Source organism: Nicotiana attenuata, chromosome 7 (genome assembly GCF_001879085.1).
Source record: "Nicotiana attenuata strain UT chromosome 7, NIATTr2, whole genome shotgun sequence".
NCBI classification, from domain to species: Eukaryota; Viridiplantae; Streptophyta; class Magnoliopsida; order Solanales; family Solanaceae; genus Nicotiana; species Nicotiana attenuata.
This window is the reverse complement of record NC_031995.1, coordinates 88,883,989-88,902,845: the sequence shown is the minus strand read 5'-3', so window position 1 is coordinate 88,902,845 and position 18,857 is coordinate 88,883,989. Positions and strand designations below refer to the sequence as shown.

The window sequence follows — 18,857 nt, the reverse complement described above, 5'->3', positions numbered from 1 at the left end:
TTGCCCCTTCAAATTCCCAATTTACACTCTCCAAAGTCAAGCCCTAATTTCCCAATTCTAGGCTTTAATTTCCACATATTTCATGATTAAACAAGTAAGAATCAAGAGTTTATAAATCTTACCTCCAGGTGTTATGCCTTGAATCCCTCTTCAAATCCTCTCAAAAAGCTCCAAAATCGCCCAAAAATGGTGAAAGATAGCTTCAACATCGCGGACAATGGCTATTTAAACACTCTGCCCAGGCATCAAAAACCTTCTTCGCGAACGCGGTCAGAGCCTCGCGTTCGCATAGCACAAAAAACCGTTGACCAAAAACTCCTTCTTCGCGATCGCACCTTGCCACCCGCGAACGCGATGCTTCCACAGACTAAACCTTCGCGATCGCGTAACATTTCTCGCGAACGCGATGAATAAACACCCTGAAGCTCAGTTGCCCAATTCCTCTTACGCGAACGCGGTCCACTTCACGCGAACGCGATGACCAATCACACAGCCCTTCGCGGAGCCTGCCTTGCGAACGCGAAGGCTAAATTCCAGCCTTCACCAGCTAACCCTTCGCGAACGCGATGGCCTATCGCGAACGCGAAGGCCATTTTCTCTGCAACACTGAATCTGCAACTCCAAACTCCATGAAATGGTCTGATTGACCACCCGAAACTCACCCGAGGCCCTCGGGACCTCAACCAAACATGCCAACATATCCCGTAACATTATTCAAACTTGTACCGATCCTCAAAACATCTCAAACAACATCAGATCAACCAAAACACTTCGGATTCAAGCCAAACTTTCTAAAATCTTCTGAATTCCGCTTTTGATCAAAAACACAACCAAACCACATCTGAATGACCTGAAATTTTGCACACACATCCCAAATGACACAACGGAACTACTGCAACTTCCGGAATTCCATTCCGACCTCTATAACAAAATCTCGCCTATCAACCGGAAAATACCGAAATCTAAATTTCGCCAATTCAAGCCTAAACCTTCCACGGACTTCCAAAATGCATTCCGATCACGCTCCTAACTCCCAAATCACCTAACGGAACTAACCAAATCATAAAAATTTCGATCCGAGATCATATACAAACAAGTCAAATCTTGGTCAAACCTTTTAAATTTTAAGCTTTAAACTGAGAACTGTTCTTCAAATTCATTCTGATTAACCTGAAACCAAAACCAACAATTTACATAAGTCATACACCACACGGGGCAAGTCATGCCCGAGAGCTGACGATCAAAGTGCAAAAGCTCAAAACGATCGGTCGGATCGTTACATCTAAGTTACAGTTATATAATTAATAATAACAGAAAACATACCAGGGCCTCGTATCGCCCGGCGTATGGAACGTACCGACCGCCAGCCTGATGAATAGGGTTCCCGATAAAAAGTCGGGTAACGTGGCGGTACCAGGACAGATACCCCTCAATAGCCACCTCCTGGATCTGTGTAGGTGGGGCGGAATCATCTGATCTCGCTGGTCCCAAATATGGATCTGCACCGTCAACCATGCCATAAATGCGTCGTCCGCCCTGCAACGGTCATCCCTCTGATAATGTCTAGGGTCCCATATAGGCCCCCTCGGTATATACTGCAGGCGGCCAAACTGGCGAAGTACCCGCTCCGAGGCATGATGCTCCACAATATCGAGGCATATGAGCGGGGCAGAAGTGCTCCAAATCAATCGGCCGGCCCAGCAATAAGCTGGCAAGCCAGCTATCAAATCATCGATGTATGGCGTCTAGATGAACTATCAAATAAGAACACAAAACGTGAGTATGCGCAACACTAAGTTAATCTATACCAGGTAAGTTTAGGTACATATTTACCTGTGCGCCCTGCAGCAGATCCAACACATCCCTGCAGATGGGGAGATTATGATGAGCATCATACTCTCGTGAAAGTGTACGGCGCAGAACCCACCTCCTGGCTAGAGGGAGTTCCGGAAGTGCTCCATTAGGAGGTAATTGTGGTTGAGGTGGCTGAAACTGCAAGAACCGCTCCCACGCCCTAACCTAACATAGAAAGTTGACGTTAGGTTTAAGATAAATTCTAACTAGGTAGAGTTGGAACTGATGAACAGATTATTCGAATATGTTGTCACCTGTAGAAGCGGCAGAAAACCACAAACATCTCTCTGAGTGCCCATGCTCGCCCGGCACATACTCCTGTACATGTAGGCGAGAACAGTAGCACCCCAGCTGTAATAGGGTAACTCATCTAGCAGCTGAATATGATGAAGAAATCTCAGGCTGACTAGGTTCCCCGAAGTGTTCGGGAACCAGACCCCTCAAAATAGAAGAAGCAACAACAACCTCGTATACCGGGTAATATGTACCTCCTCTGTATCGTCAGTGATAATGGGGTGGAGTACCTCCAAGTATTTTCTAATAGGGGTCAAAGACAACCGACTGGCACCCGACGAAAATGTCTCGTCCTGTGGCCTGAAACCCGTGAGCTGCTACAGCATGTCCCAATAATCATCGCGCGACATAGATCTCATAGCAATAGGCAGTGAAACGGCCATGCCATCAACGGGTATAAAACCTCCACGTCCTGCAGCGTGATGGTGGCCTCGCCAATGGGTAGGTGAAAGGTGTGCGTCTCCGGTCGCCACCGCTCAATCAACGCCGTGATCAAAGCCCAGTCGAGCTGCATCCGCCCGATCTCAATAATCCTATAAAATCCTGTATCCTGTAGGCGCTGGACTACAGGCTCGTGGAGATCTCTGGGCCTCAAAAAATCCCACAGGTTGTCAACTCTCCTAGCGCGGAGAGTCTGGGACAGTAACTCCCCGTCCCATATATGGGCGGACCTATGATCGCCCTGTAGCACTAATATCTCACGAGAGTAAGGGCCAGGATGTATAGGCGGCGCGTCCATGTCGTCAACTGTAAATTAAACAACATTAATTGTATGGTTAATTATTTAATTGTACAAAGTATATATACCTATTGGGTTCCAGGCTCGATATTTGAGGTCCAGTAGCACCAAACTATGATGAATAATTATGTGTGTCAAATTCAATATTCTGATAATTTTGTGTGTGTTTGTTTTATAATTTAAATTCTTAATTTTTAATTATTTAATTGTACAAAGTATATATATACCTATTGGGTTTCAGGCTCGATATTTGAGGCCCAGTAGCACCAAACTATCATGAATAATTATGTGTGTCAAATTCAATATTCTGATAATTTTGTGTGTGTTTGTTTTATAATTTAAATTCTTAGTTTTTAATTATTTAATTGTACAAAGTATACATATACCTATCGGGTTCCAGGCTCGATATTTGAGGCCCAGTAGCACCAAACTATCATGAATAATTATGTGTGTCAATTCAATATTTTGATAATTTTGTATGTGTTTGTTTTATAATTTAAATTCTTAATTTTTATTTAATTGTACAAATTATATATTTTCATCTACCAATATAAGCAATACTTAAACTACGGGGATTCTACGCTAAAATACTCTACAGTTTACTACGCTACAAGGTTCTACAATTTACTACGCTAATAAATAATCTAAACTAAATATAAACAACAAATACATTTTGATCACATAACTTCACAAAAATACATATAACATACTAGTTTCACAAAAATAAAACACAAAGCGACATGGAAACAGTAATATCTAAATCCTGATATTAACAGAAAAAATTATTTCTCAATTTTACATATTTTTTAGAACACTAATATCTAAGTCCGGATAAATATAACATACTAGTTTCGCAAATAAAACACAAAACGACATGGAAACACATTCAATCAACTAATAAATATGCATTATTATATAAGTTTCGACATAAAATAAATCGAAATACCTCGATGTAGTATTTTGTGTGAAAATTTGAGTCCGAAAGAGTGAAGGTGGGGCCCACAATTTTATTTTTTTTAAAGAAGACGCTGGGAGGGGGGACCAGAAAATTCTTCAAAAGTAAAAAAGTGGGGGAGGGAACGTTCAGGTCGGGAAGAAGACGAAGGGGATTATTTAATTAGGTATATAGCGCGCTGTATTTGTACGCTATAGATAGCGTAAAAATACAGGACGCTATACCTGTGTCAGTAAATGTCAGTATATATAGCGCGAAAACACACCACGCTATACCTTAACGGCAAAAGTTACCGTTAAGGTATAGCGTGGTGTGTTTTCGCGTTATATATATAAATGTAACCTTTTTTTTTACACCTATTTACGTATCTTTTGTCAAAAAATACAACAAAAAGATTCCGGACTTGGAAACGGCAGTTCAAACACCCAAAATATCTGTTTAAAGGCAACTAAAATTAACCATATTAGAAAGCGTTCATTTAAACACCCACACAATGTATAACGGTAAAAACTTGTACAATTTACCCCTGTACTTCAAGAGTAAAATAGAGGACCCTTAAAAACACTCAAAGATGTACGTCACGGCCTTTTTTTCTTTACCTTTTTTTCTGCTAATTTGTAAGAAATTCAATTCATCTAAAATCCAACTCCTATAGTACATCTGAAGTCATCTTCAGGGAAATTGCAGAAACGTTCCCTCGATTCCCCACCAGCACGTCCTTCGTCAGGTTAGTACTTAGGCAGAGAACCCCAGGGTCCAGCAGCCACACGGATAGTAGTTCAAGCGGAGACGTTCTATGAGCCTTCCGGCTTCCGGTCCCCGACGGTGCCACAAGTTTAATCTGTAGTGGGTAGGTCAGACAAGCTCAAGTATAAACCTCTTTCATATTCTGTGTACTGCATTAAAACGTGAAGGTTTCATCATCACCAGAAAAAGCACTCAACTTTGCAGCCGCTAGCCGTGGCCCGGACTAGTATCTTGTTATGAGACCCTGAGTAGTAATATTCATCAGCATAATCTTTTAAAGTACCAACAATAAGCTGGGAAACTCTAAAGAACTTCAAAATTGGAAGAAAACAAAAAGACACTAAAGCGCAAGACACCATCTTGATGATGCAATTTGAACAAATACAATTAACAGCCTGGAATAAGTGTAATAAATACAGAATCGAGATGCATATTTGTGGCATTTCAATTAACTTAACAACGTGAAATGATGACTCCTATCTATGCACTTTAACCACACGCAAAGTAAGAGCTATTGAATACTTCAAAATTTGGCAGAGATGATCATTAAAATCCAACACTGTGAAGTGATTCAAAGCATTAGTATGACCTACTAGTGATACTCTGGGAAAAGTATACTTGCTTGTTTGCTTGATATTCACAGGCAATCCAGCTCACAATCTTCACCAAAACTGAAGATGTTTTACCAAAGAGAACACAAAGCATATGAAATACGGAGTTCTCATTATCCCGAAGAAAAATCAAAACAAAGACAGACGGATAAAGAGCCCTGATAAGACACGAGGCCGATTTCCCTTTCACCCATTTGCCACAGCTTCATGAAGCTAACCAAGGAGCTGTCTATTATGTCATACTGAAGTTGCTAATATACACGTCATTTAACAAATGTTCCACTAGGAAAATCTAGTTCAGTCCTTAAATATCCCTTGTTGGGGACAAATTATGTTCCTTGTATCCTCAGCGAGGAATAAGTTCTTAAAGATATTTTAATTTACAACAAGATTACTATTTACATTGAAATACAAATTAAAATACTGCAGTACGCCGGGACAGCATTATACTCGAACTGGTTTTCTCCAAGTTCATAGCCTCAATGCCATTTTATCTGACTTTCATCATCAATAGACTCGTCTTCATGCACTACTTGTCCCCCCCCCCCCCCAAAAGGCACCACGAAAGAACACGGCAAAAGCACCATCTGACAGTACTCTTAAAAAGTCTATTGAATATTTCCAATCACAAGTGTCCATATCTCAACATACACCACAAACAAATTTTAGGAGACAAGAACTGTTGACAAATGAAATATACCTATCACCTTTTCCTATCATCAAAGTTACTAGCCTTCTAAAGCATATGTTGGGACCTGCATTAAATTTACAAGATACCAATGTGAGTAATAGATATAAGTTATCCCAGACTAACAATATTCACTTCAATTTCATTGTACCGCATCATGGCATTGGCTTATTTTCTCAAGGCATACGGAGGAAAGGTGGTCATATGGAGTCACTAGAACCTCTATTGCTTGAGGACCACCGACGAGGGGGCATGCATAAAAATGGATTTTGTTTTTCCCCCCACCCAATGAATCCAAAGTTAGTTCTGTACTCTTCAGTTTCATTTCTTTCTGTTTTCTTTGTTCTCTCTTTTGTTTACTTGACTTAACTTTATTGGCTGTATAAATGTATGTTTTACTTAAAGTCTTTTCTTTTCTCCTAACAGTGTTCTCACCTACAAATGTCTCTTTCCTATCAGTCACTCAGTGGTCCCAATCAACCAGAAAGATGACCGTGGATGAATATTTAACAAGCAGTCTTCAGTAGGAAACTATGATTTTCAGTTTAATAAAGCATAAGAATAAGTTTAATTAATATGGCCAGTGATTGATCACAAACACATCTTCCATAAAGGTTTGAGGCAATAGAGAGACATACTGGAATAGAAATTGGCAAGCTAAATACTCGTACTTCTTCAGAAGAAAACAGTTACTGGAATTTTGGAGCTAAACTGAACAAGGCTATTTGCATTCTCAAAAAGAACTAGACCCTTACAAGAATTTCTAGGAGAATAACCATACTATGCCTTTTTATTAGTAAATTAGCAATTTAACTTATCCTAGGCAATCAAAAACAAAATTTGATCTATCAAATGACAATCACCGTCTAAAAAGTCAATTGCTGGTTTAAAAAACCTCTACTCCTACTAAAGTCGTGACCAATAAGACTCGAAAAATGTAATTACAAATTCAACTTGGGTCTTATAATACCTCGACAATGTTTTCAACAGGAGAACAGGATATTGTGCGACCCAAACCATTTGAATTGTCATATTGGAGAATCCTCAACTTCCCTTCCTGCAAAATTTAGGAAAATAAATCATGATGAGAATTTAGAGACGAGAATAGATTTATCTTTAGAACCAAGAAACATAAAAGCTCATAACAAGTCATTGTTTACCTTGGTTCCATAGACAAGGCCACCACCAATCGAAGGATGGAAGCAAGCGACATTAACCTCATCCTCCGCACTGGGGAGAACTCTCACAAGTTCCATATCAGAAACTCTATAGACCTGATTTGGAAAAGTACAAGTTGAAAACTAGAAAAAGCAGAATATGCAAAAATAGAAGGGGAAAACCTCTCCTAAAGCTGCCAACACACAGGCATCCAATTTCAAGAGATCGATTTAATACTAAGTTGCCCCAATTTAACTAAAGTGCCACTGGGTTCCTTCAACTTCTAGGGTTTTTCTTCACTTCTCAGCTTTGACCTTTAAGGGCTTATTTTACTTGCATGACGTAGTTGTATTCGACTTAGCTCTTTGAAGCAGATGTCTAATTAAATTACAAAAAATGCTTACTCATAAGCAAGGAAGAAGGGCTGATTTGCATTAATTAAGTTGTTCACGATTACTTTGAGAGGGGTTAGTCAATCAATCAACTAGCATCAACGCGGAACTTGTTGGGGTACATTAGATCAATACGTTAATCTATTAAGTGGACATATTTTATACCATTACTAAATAGTTTATCTTTTAAAGCAATTAGACGTTCTCTAGATCTCACACTTATCTCTACACAGACACACAAGTCTCTAACTAGTCTAAGACAATCCCTGCTAGGTTAAGTTTAAAAACAACTCAGCACTAATTCCAAGTAGTTGATATCACATTAATCGATCAGTTGCTTCCATTATGTTATGTTCGTAATCAAATCCGTATTAATTTAGAGAAATTCTAAGTCTCGAGATACGACTTTCCTCCAAGTAGTTTTAGGTCTACCTCATCCTGCTTTAGTACATTCACTCATCATACATCAATGCCCATCTACTTCCTATCCTTCCAATCACATCCCACTAGACCAGACAGAGAGGTCATGCAACAAAAGGTTAGTATAAAGTTCAGACTTTTACTAGTTTGAGCAACAAGGCTCAATTCCCTTATACAGCCAGTTAATGCTGTTGAACAACCTCAAGTTCCCTGGCTGATATAGCAGGCCCACAACCAAGGCCTCAAAGGATTAAGACATGCAAAGCACAAGACACAAGCTACATGTGTTTCCTGCTTCATGTTATCATCCATTTTAACATGAATCTAAAGACCTGCAACAAGCATGCCCAACCCAATGGGTAAGTTCAACCCTTGTCAACATTGTAATTACACAAGTGCACCAAACATTCTAGTATATTGCCATGAAATGGGATCAAAGTTCAAAGTAGTAAGTGGAAGTAAAGTATCTTTGTGGAATGATAACTGGCTAGGACAAGGAACCTTGAAGGGTCTCTTCCCTGACATTCATGAACTGAATCACCAACAACAAGCAGTTTTAGCAGAGGTTTGGACAGCCCAGGGATGGAACTTCACCTTCAGGAGAATGTTAAACGATTGGGAGATTGACAGACTCATTGAGTTCTACAGGGTCTTGGAACAGTTCTCTGGAATCAATGCAAACCAAGATCTTATCATGTGGCAAGGGAATGGGCAGGGAAAGTTCTCAGTTACGAGTGCGTACAAAGAATACAACCTTTCTAACAATCAAATCAGATGTTGGCCGTGGAAGATGATATGGGAAGTCAAAATTCCATACAAGGTCACTTGCTTCACATGGTTATTGGCAAAAGATGCAGTCCTAACACAAGACAACCTAACAAAAAGAGGATTCCAATTGTGCTCTAGGTGTTACCTATGTGGGGAACAAGCAGAGACAATCAACCATCTTTTTTTGCATTGCAAATTCACTATTCAGATATGGAGGATTTTCATTAGTCTAAGGGGAATCCCATGGGCAATGCCGGGAGGAATCCTTGATATTCTAGCTAGCTGGAATAGAGAGGGAGCACTTTCAAGAGACAGAGAGAAATGGAGAATTGTCCCAGCTTGTATATGGTGGACAATATGAGAAGAGAGAAACCAAAGATGCTTTGAAGAAAAGTTCAACAACATCCAAAAGATAAAGATGAAATGTGTAGCTCTTTTTTATTTTTGGTGTAAAAGAAAACTTTTGGAGGATCATGAATCCATCTTAGATGCCCTAGATTCATTGTAAGAACAACAAGGGTGAACAGTGTCTTTTTTTGTTTAGTTTTGTATGGACACTCACACTGTAATTATGGGTGACTTCACAATTTCAGTGAAGTCTTTATATTAATATACAAATTGTTACCTTCTCAAAAAAAAAGTAGCATAGTTTAACAGTTGATTTAACTATTATGTACCGACTCCAACCCATTTTTCATTATATAAGGCTAGTAGATCAAATACAGAAATCTATTGGTTCCATTAAACTTAACTATATTCTGTGTTTTCAATGATTTCTACATAAGGAGGCAAAAGATGATATCTTGAGCATTTACATTTACAGGACTGCGACCTAACACAAATAGATGCTTCAGAAGTTCCATAAAGATTACTTCTCAACACAATTTTCAAATCATTTAATTCTCATGCATGGATTCTTTATTGTCCGTTAGGGTAGAATATTCATGTGGGATTTTCTTGCGGAACATGTTCCTTCTGTTTCAAATATAAGAAAAGACTTGGTAAAATATTTGTTTCATAGAGAAAACACTATATCAAGGAACTTGAATTTCTTGAAATTTCTACAGGTTATTAAAAATATTATGATAAGTAGATCAAACATATTTAGATGCCCAAAAAGAAAATGTGCAACATAAACTAAGACAAGTATCAATAAGTGTTTACATAATGTAGCTATAAAGACCAATGAGAGTAGTACTATAATAATTTTTTAAGCCCGACATAAGATGGTTCTCACCTCAAGAATCGTGTAAATGGGTATAGTTGTGTCTCCATCAATAACAACACTTTTAAGTAGTGAACTATGGCGACGCCCATAAGCAAGTAACAGATGCTCTGAAGCTGGAGAAAACTGCAATTACAATGGATGTGGAGCCCCAATCAATGTCTCAGATCAGTAAGCAACAGAGCAGTCCAAAAAATACAAAGTTAATTATTATGTGTTAATGATTGACCCCTTTTTTTCTTTTGGAGAAGTTATGTGTCAATGATTGACTAATTTCACAAAAAGAAGAATTAAACAACTTGTGAGATCCATCTTGAAGTCATGCCAAATTCAATTTTTGCATATTGTTTGTTAACTACTATTGTAATATTTCGCCAGGTACTGGCATGAAGTAATATGGATCAGAACTTCTATTCTATTGATGGGTATATGTAAAGTGCTATGCAAGCTCGATTATACAAGTCAGAATAGTATCCGTAGATGTAAAGAAATCTACAATATAACAATGTCATGAATGATGAAACTCAATAAAGACTTGACCTGATGAACAACACTTTATGAATTAACCTCTCCTGTCTCCTAATTCTCTCTATCATTGTCCACTTTTTCTCCCTTCTTTCTCCCTTCTCACTTCTGGTACCACATAAAAAATAGATACATTTCATAGAAAGGCTTGTAATTTGCATATAACTTTTTGTCAGGAAAGGAGGACCGGCTACACAGTAAAATACTGTGACATTCCAAACTATGGAAGACAAGAAAGAGTCAATCTACCACTAGGTAAGGCAACTTTCACATAAAAAGCAGATGTCGGTTCTCAACGAGAGATCAGCATCCTGTGCCATCTATAGATTAACAGATCTTATCATAATCACATGCTCAATCTCATTTTAGATTTTCATTCACTAATCGAAACAGAAGAGAACAGAACCCCTTCCTCTACTTTTCTCTTCCAAATAGATCTAATATTTTTCCAGTTCCTACAAGTTCTAAAACAAAATGATCAAAACTATTAGATCTAGAGTTTTATTTCCTTAGTCAAAAAAAGGCAAAGAGAAAGAAAAAGATCCAGAGTTTAATATCATAAAGAATGTTCCTTCTCTACCAGAAAACAAGTTTGATCTTACAAAGCCATGTATGTAAATGACACAAACAAAGCATTTACCTGAATTGAAGTTAAACAATGAGCAGCTCTAATTGCTCGAGATGCAAGCACTGAACCAAACCTACACAAGGAGAAAGAGTATCAAGTAACCAACAACCATAGCAGGAACCGAAATAGAGAATGTGGATAAAATAGACAAAAAGGAAAGAAAAGGGAATAAAAGAAAAATAGAAGCTACTGTGATTGGGTATTTACGTTGCCTCCTCCAGGGAATATATCCGTAGCTCATACATAACCTGGTGGGCAGCAACTGGATGTCTGGTTGGAGAAGTTCCAGCTGCCATAGTATCATGATGAAGATGGCCATGAAAACCAGGATCAGCATCCACGTTTGGCAGAATACATGCAACACAAGCTGCTAAAAATCTCCCACATGGTGAAAAATGGGCTCCCATTTCACTGAAAATAATACCTCACAGTAAGCATTCAGAAAAGTTCATCTAAAACCATATCTGAGTTCTGACATACAAATTAGGAACTCTCAAAGGCAGGAATTTTTCTGAAGTATACGGCTAAGCTAAGTTGCTCAGACATAGGTGCTGGTGTCCGACACGGGTGCAGATCTAGAGGCCGGATCCTTCGAGATGTAAATTCTAAGACTCGGGAATACGGATCCTACTATCGATACAGGAGCGGGGATCTAGCTGAAAATAAAAATAAAAATAAAAATATATCTCTAAATTATGATAAATTTTTTGGGATACTTACATATAGCTTGTAAAGTATGTTTTTTTTTAATAGTAAGGATTGATTTCCTAGATAAGGTATGCTATTTTCTTTAAGTTTACCCTAGTTTTGGTTTTGATTTCGGGAATCAAATTGTATCTCATTTCGAATTTTCCATCCGTGATGGTCAAAGTTCCCAAAATTGTTTGACCAAATCCGGCACGGATCCCGTACCCACACACATACTAGTGTCATGTCGACACGGGCGCGGCACCTAAACTGCCATGTCGGAGCAACTTAGGGGCTAAGAGGCTAACCATCAACTACTCTAATAGAAATATTGTCCAAGCTAGATCATCATGACAGCTTAATAGCTCAGTGTCTGTAAATGCTTATCCATATCAAGCTTCCAAGCCAAAGATTTGAAACAGTAGATATCATCCCCACCTGCAAAGTACAGCATGTGGTATTGTTAAGCGACATCTTTCAGCATGAAGGGGTGCACATGGAACCTTAACATCATGAGGCCATATTCTGAGTTTCACAGTGCAAGGCAATTCAGCAGCCGCTGCTGCAGCCAGCGAAGTAGCTATCTCCGACTGGATGCGACCAATAGAAGTTTGAGAATCACTCTCATCATGCATAACGTTAAGCGAAGCAGCACCAGCACCAGCTCCAGCAACAGGAATCGCTCTAGAGCGTGAAGAACGCTGCCGAGAACCAGATCTTCCGGACCTTGGATGATTATTGCTTGAAATTACCAAGGGAACAGCAGAAGGATTTTCCAGTTCACCATAAGTTGATGGATTAGTGGTAGTACCACTAAGGTCTGGATGAGTTGCTTGCTGGGCAGCTTGGCTTTGGCCAATCAACCATCCTTGCAAAAAAGGCAATTCCCAGTATGCTGGGTCACTAAAAGGGAAAAACTGATTGTTTCTTTCTTCTGGCTGCACATCAGTCTCCATAGGATCAACTAAAGGTTGAGTACCTATGTTCTCGTTTTCCCCAACAGAAGAACCAGTATGAGCTTCTTGTGCAGGAGATGCACTTTGCTCAACAGGGGACAATAAAAGTTCATACTGGCCGGACGGAGTTGAATATGTGAGAAGGCGGACAGATGATGAAGTATCTGTTCTGTGCTGTACATTGTCGGTTCCCATATCTATATCAGTTTGCTGCACAGGCATTCTGGGATCACCTCTTGCAATTGACGGCCAGATCAGGAAAGGTAGAGACATGATAGGCAGTTCATTTGCTGAAGCAGATTGATAAGTGGAATGAGCATCAGTCAAATACACAGTAGGGGGAGGGTACTGCAAGTTACCCGGAGAAGTAGCATGTGTCATTGAAGAATCTGATGAATCCAGATCGTTGACCTACAAAATAAAGGGTTAATGGCAGCTAAAACAACCAAAATTCACACTTCAAGTCACCAAACACAGAGTAATACCTCAGCTGTCAAAAGAAATGGGGCAGCATGTGGGTGGAAATGGACAGCACGAAGAGAACGCCGTGTCTTCAGTACAATTGCTGGTGAAGAAGCCTCTCCTCTTCTGTTGTAATGCCATATATAAAGCTGTCATCGATTGCAAAATCAGCACCCATTACCAGAGCTTGGAATATATCACTCAAGAGAATGTTCTCAGGCCAGAATCTTTACCTTGTGGCCTGAAGCAACGGCTAGAACTTCCCCTTGGGCATGGAACGCTATGGATGCGATGGGACGATCTGTAGGAGATGAATATTTCACCAGTTATAATAAAAAGAAAAGAGTAAAATGCACACAGAGGCTGATCTATAACTATCTGTATGTGAACCCAGTTACTATTGTATATTAACTTGAGATCTTTCTAGGAACCCATATACTTCAAATCCTGGATCCCCTCTGTGCACACAGTTTTTTTTTAACTACTGAGATATTACAGAGTATTACAAAAATCTCGCGATCCTATACACTCGGCAGTTTTTGCATCCCACAACCGAACTTCGTGGTCCAAACTTCCACTTGCCAGTATTTCAGGGTACAATGGATGGAAACGAACCTACAGATGTGAACCAGAATGTAAGATCAAGGAACAAAGGTGTTATGCCAAAACATTCAGCAAAGAAAGACAGCCTTACCACCCAAGGTGTCCTGCGGTGTCCACTCAAAACCTTTAAGCACTTCCCAGTTTGGCAGTCAATTATTTTCACTGTGTGATCTCCACTGCCACCACAGAAAAGAAATTATATGTTTGTAAACTTACCAAAGTAGCAAAATTCTAAGTTTAATCCAACCGGAAACAAGTAAAATTGTTGTCTGTCTTATCTATAAGGAGGGAGAATTCACAAATAGCTAAACTACAATTTAGCATATATCCAAATATGGTTAGTTAATAGGTAAGTTTGCAAGATGCAGAGAGCTAGACAATTAAGATAATAACTACGATTATATTAAACAGATGGATAGAAACTAGCATAAGTGCATAACATATCACATATTGTACATGTCTATGTAATCTAAGAGAGACTTACTGCGTAGAAGCAAGTGTCCTCTCATCAGGACTGAATGCTGCTGCAATGGTAGACCTTGGAGGAGGCAACAGTGGACAATACTTCGCCGATAAATGTTGCAGTGACTCTGCCTCTACCCTGCAATATTTAAATGAGACTGACGGAGAAAAAAAAGTGACAAGATTCTATCAAACATTACAGGGAAAAAAAGGGAGCTTAGAGATTATGAAGTTACCATGATATTAGTCCCCGTCTAGCATCACTTGCCACTTCGCGTTTTAATCCACAGGAGTCAGTAGTACATTTAGTGTTCTCACCCCAAAATTTTCTGGAAGCGCGTTTAGTTCGAGGAGATACCTCCCTTCTTGTTAACAGCTGAAAGACATTACTGTAGCAGGTAGAAAAATAAACCATATCAGCAACCAAAATAAAATCAGATAGCACCCTCATTGAGTATGCTCACAAAATTTTCTGGAAGCACGTTTGGTCCGAGAAGATACCTCCCTCATTGCATATGCTCAGAAATTACTTGGCTGAATGTTTAATTATTTAACCCTAAGATTCTAATATTCAAACCATATCTTAAGTATTATTGTACATTCCTACTACAGAAACCTTCATGCAAAATTGAAGTGACCAGACATAAGCATATAAATACTCGCCCCCAACGGGTGACCTAGCATTCAAAGCTCTTGTGTAAGAGCCTTGGAATCAAGGTGTGAATCCTAATAGAGGTGGCACTAGGTAAATTATTCCTAGCTACCTAAGCCTTGGTAGAAAGATTTACACGGTACCTATGCTACTGAAAGGTAGCAGGTATTCGATGAATTAGTCAAGGTGCAAGAAGATACAAGAGTGTGTGTGTATTCATTCTTATGGTTAGCTAAAAGCTCAGGAATCTAACTGCACCCATTAATAGCAACATTACAACTATTACACCCTTCAAACTTTAAATTATGATGTAAGGATTGTTAAATTTTTGTCAATCCACATAGAGAAAAGGTAACAAAGATGAATTACGAGCTTTAATTCACATGCGGAGGAGGTCAAATTCTGATTGTCATTGACGTTTTCCCAAAATTTTCCTCAAACTCTCGGTCACATGTTACTTTCTACCACAAAGTCTCTAACGAAGTTTTACGTTGGTTTTTCTGGCGATACGAACGTATTTATAAATTTTTTTTTAATTGAATAATGCAAATAGGTCAATGAGGTAGCTTATAACTATAATCATTACTTTCATTTGGGACAAGGAAATGAACTATAAATTACCTATAGAATGTTAGAATTGCAAAATCCAAGTCCATAGCACCATTTGAAACAATATCTAAAAGTACAAGATAAAGAGTTAAGACTTCTTTTTTTATGAAGATGGTGTCCGAGCCAGCTTTTCCTGAACCGAGGGTCTATTGGAAACAGCCTCTCTATCCTCACAAGGTAGGGGTAAGGTCTGCGTATACACTACCCTATCCAGACCCCACAGTGTGGGATATTACTGAGTATGGTGGTGGTGGTGGTGGTGTCCAAGCCAGCTTGTGCACACCTCGACTATTCAATCCGGCACTTTCTTGGTAACTCTTTCCACCAAGTATTAAGCAGACGAAAACTTATCACCAAGTTTTTATCCTCTGCAAGAATTTGAACCTGAGAGTTACCAAGCCTTAGGCAGATAAAAACTTATCACCTAGTGTTTTTATCCTCCGCAAGAATTTGAACCTGAGACCTCATACTTCTCCTCCATCTTCGTTGAGCACACCCTTGGGTGCAATAAAGATTAAGACTTGGTTACGCTGGTAAGCTTCTTTAGGTCCACCGTTCACTAAGAGTTACATATTTGTATATCAGCAAAAAATATAGAGAATTACCGGTATTAGACCCCCACTCGATAGGAAACTGTGGAGGTCGAGCATTAAGGTTGTAGGTTAGGAGGTAGTTGAGCATATTTCTAACTCTTAGACTGCTAATGGTCAATGTTATGTTCACTACTCTTTCGTTTACTGGTTATTATTTTTGCTTTCCATCTACTTACTAGTTCTTGTAATGTTATTATTTGTATGGTTTTTGTTGATGGTACTGATATATTGTCTCTTTTCATCCCCTCGGGTAAAGGTAAGGTGTGCCTACACAATACCCTCCCCAGACCCCACTTGTGGGATTTTACTGGGTCGTTGTTGGTAGTTGGTTTACCAGTATTAGAGAACCTAAATTATTGAATGTTGGATTAAGACTCTTCGAGATGGAGATAGAAACTACTAGTATTGAATTGAGGTATAGTAGTTGTTTCTGTTGTTATCATTGTTGTTGAAACTACAAGATGAAAACATCGCAATCATCGAAAAGCACACACTTAGACATCATGCCGTCATCTGCCGCTTCAGATCAATCATCAAATCTTAGTTCAATTCCAGGCATTAGAGATAGTTAATGAAGAAAAACCAAAATTTTCAGATCTGTGAATAAGTAAGTAACTAAAGATGCAAAATTGAGATAAAAATTAGGGTTTTAGAGATAGACCTGTGTTTACAATTGGAGTTTCGAGGCGCCGTCGCAGAAGGAGGTGAATTCCGCGAAGTTGACGGCGCACTGCTTGAATTCTCCGGCAAGACAGACGATCTCATGATTTCACCGCATTTCAGTGAACTTAAACAAATTTTATCGGAAAATTCAGATTGGTATATAGAAGAAAATAGAGGTTCGACTTCAAATTTTGAAAATGTCCTCGAATTTTGATGAATTTCCCGGGAAAAGAGAAAAGGACGGTGAGGATGTTGAGATCTTGCAGAAGGGCAAAATGGGAAGAGAAAAATTGGAGAAATGAGAAGAGGAAGAAGAAGACGTTAACAGGGGAAGGGCTGTAATATTTAGGCGCTTCGGATTTGGATTTTTCCGGCGTCGGACAGTAATATATTTGCTGATAAAAATCCTCGAAGGCGCGTGAAGTCACTATCTAACTTAAAAAATAAAAATAAAAAATCTAATTGGGAAAAAACTTATATGGAAAAGAAAAAATATATGAAAAAAGGAATTTAGTAAATGGATATTCGTTAGTATTTTGTTTTACCCTCCATGTTTGATATTTGTATTGAAGTCCCAATTAATTTAAAATTGCGATGTAAAACTCCTCAAAGAGGAACGCTCTTTATCAGCATTACACGTGAGTCAGGAATTAAAAAATGATTATTAAGGCGAAGAATTTAATTAGCTCTAAAAATTGAAATCTAATTTCTCTAAAGCTATATCATACGTCCTCGTCTTCAAGTTTGTCTTACAATATTTACTCAATATTAACAAGATAAAAACGTCATTAAAATAATAAGAACAAGTTAAATTTTGAACCTAGACTTTTAAGAAAGACCCGACATATTATATAATATTGTAAATTTATTAGACGTATATTTTAATATTGTTTAGATATCAATTTGAGTGAGTTTTTACTGCATGAGCTTTTGTGAATTCATTGATACATTTATATTACTTGTTTTAGCATTTGGTGTATAAAATTATTGGACTGTCTAATATAAATTTGTAAGAGCATTTATATTAAGCGTAAGTACAAATGTTAAAGTCAAGCAATTATTATTTAAATATAAAAAGTGAAAATCTTTTCACGTCACGGTAGATAAATATGAAATTCACAGATTATATATGTTGTGTTATAAATAAAGTGAATGTATATGGATGTTCATTTAATCCATCCATACATTCTATACAATGTACTACTTGGATAGATGTACCTATTAATTCCTAGGATGTATCTAGTGAGTTTTGGGTGTATCTTGTATAGTATAAATAGGACATTCTTTGCCTATGGAAGAACACACAAGAAACACACTTGAATAAGATAACTTCTACATTCTCCTGCTATAAATCTTGTCTCTATTACTATATTGTTCTATTTTGCTTTCATTTCTTAACACGTTATCAGCACGATTATTCTAATCAACTGAAAAATTTACTTCAATCGGGTATATATAGCAAATCGAACGGGACAACTAGTTATAGTACATATGAATCAGTGTGTTGAAAGTAATTGGTGAATTTGCATGGAATGACTATAATATCTCTTTGTTATTTGAATGATTCACTACTGTTAATATGCCTTTCATGACATGTATATATTTATATTCAGAATATTTAAGGCATACTACTTGTTACATTTTTTTTTATCATGTAGATTAATTCTACTATTTAGTAAGATAGTTTTATACTATATTAAATTTATAAAAACTTGAATTTGTGGCGATCTATAATTATATTTCATTCTCTAAAGAGAATGAGATAATTTGTGATAAATATTATATGAGCGTAAGACAGTGGGTTCAAGCCCCACTGCACCATGAGGGTAAGACACCGGGTTCATATCCTGGTGCACCATGATAATAAGATGTTGGGTTCAAGTCCCATCATATTATGGCGTAACACGTCTCACATAGGTAAGACATTGAGTTCAGGTCCCAATGGCCCATATTGATGATATAATAATGGCAGTGTGAAAATGACACACTACCGCATCAGCTCCATTCCCAGAAGCGAATGTGGGCACGAATTTGACGTACGCCTGAATATTTTGTCAAACTTTATCAAGCCTCTATCAAAGGGAAACAAAAGAAAAGGTTAAGGCTCACTTGACCTTTCAAAATGATGTTGAGGCGGGCCCTATGAATAATCATGATAAAGTTGAA

At 38.2% G+C, this 18,857-nt stretch overlaps 1 protein-coding gene across 2 annotated transcripts; it reads right to left on the bottom strand.

The window, feature by feature from the left end:
• On the bottom strand, positions 4,276-17,065 carry LOC109229447. Of its 2 annotated transcripts, XM_019394886.1 has the most exons (16): positions 16,690-17,065; positions 14,411-14,563; positions 14,197-14,313; positions 13,804-13,888; positions 13,616-13,724; positions 13,343-13,410; positions 13,133-13,258; positions 13,007-13,058; positions 12,130-12,937; positions 11,212-11,415; positions 11,017-11,077; positions 9,864-9,977; positions 7,049-7,162; positions 6,859-6,945; positions 5,901-5,955; positions 4,276-4,833 (listed from the first exon to the last, which is right to left on the bottom strand). In XM_019394886.1, the coding sequence occupies exons 1-15, from the start codon at positions 16,791-16,793 to the stop codon at positions 5,929-5,931; spliced, it is 2,229 nt and encodes a 742-aa protein (XP_019250431.1). In that variant the 5' UTR covers positions 16,794-17,065; the 3' UTR covers positions 4,276-4,833; positions 5,901-5,928. The 2 variants fall into 2 exon arrangements, with proteins under 2 accessions (XP_019250431.1, XP_019250430.1); XM_019394885.1 differs by having other exon boundaries at positions 12,130-13,058.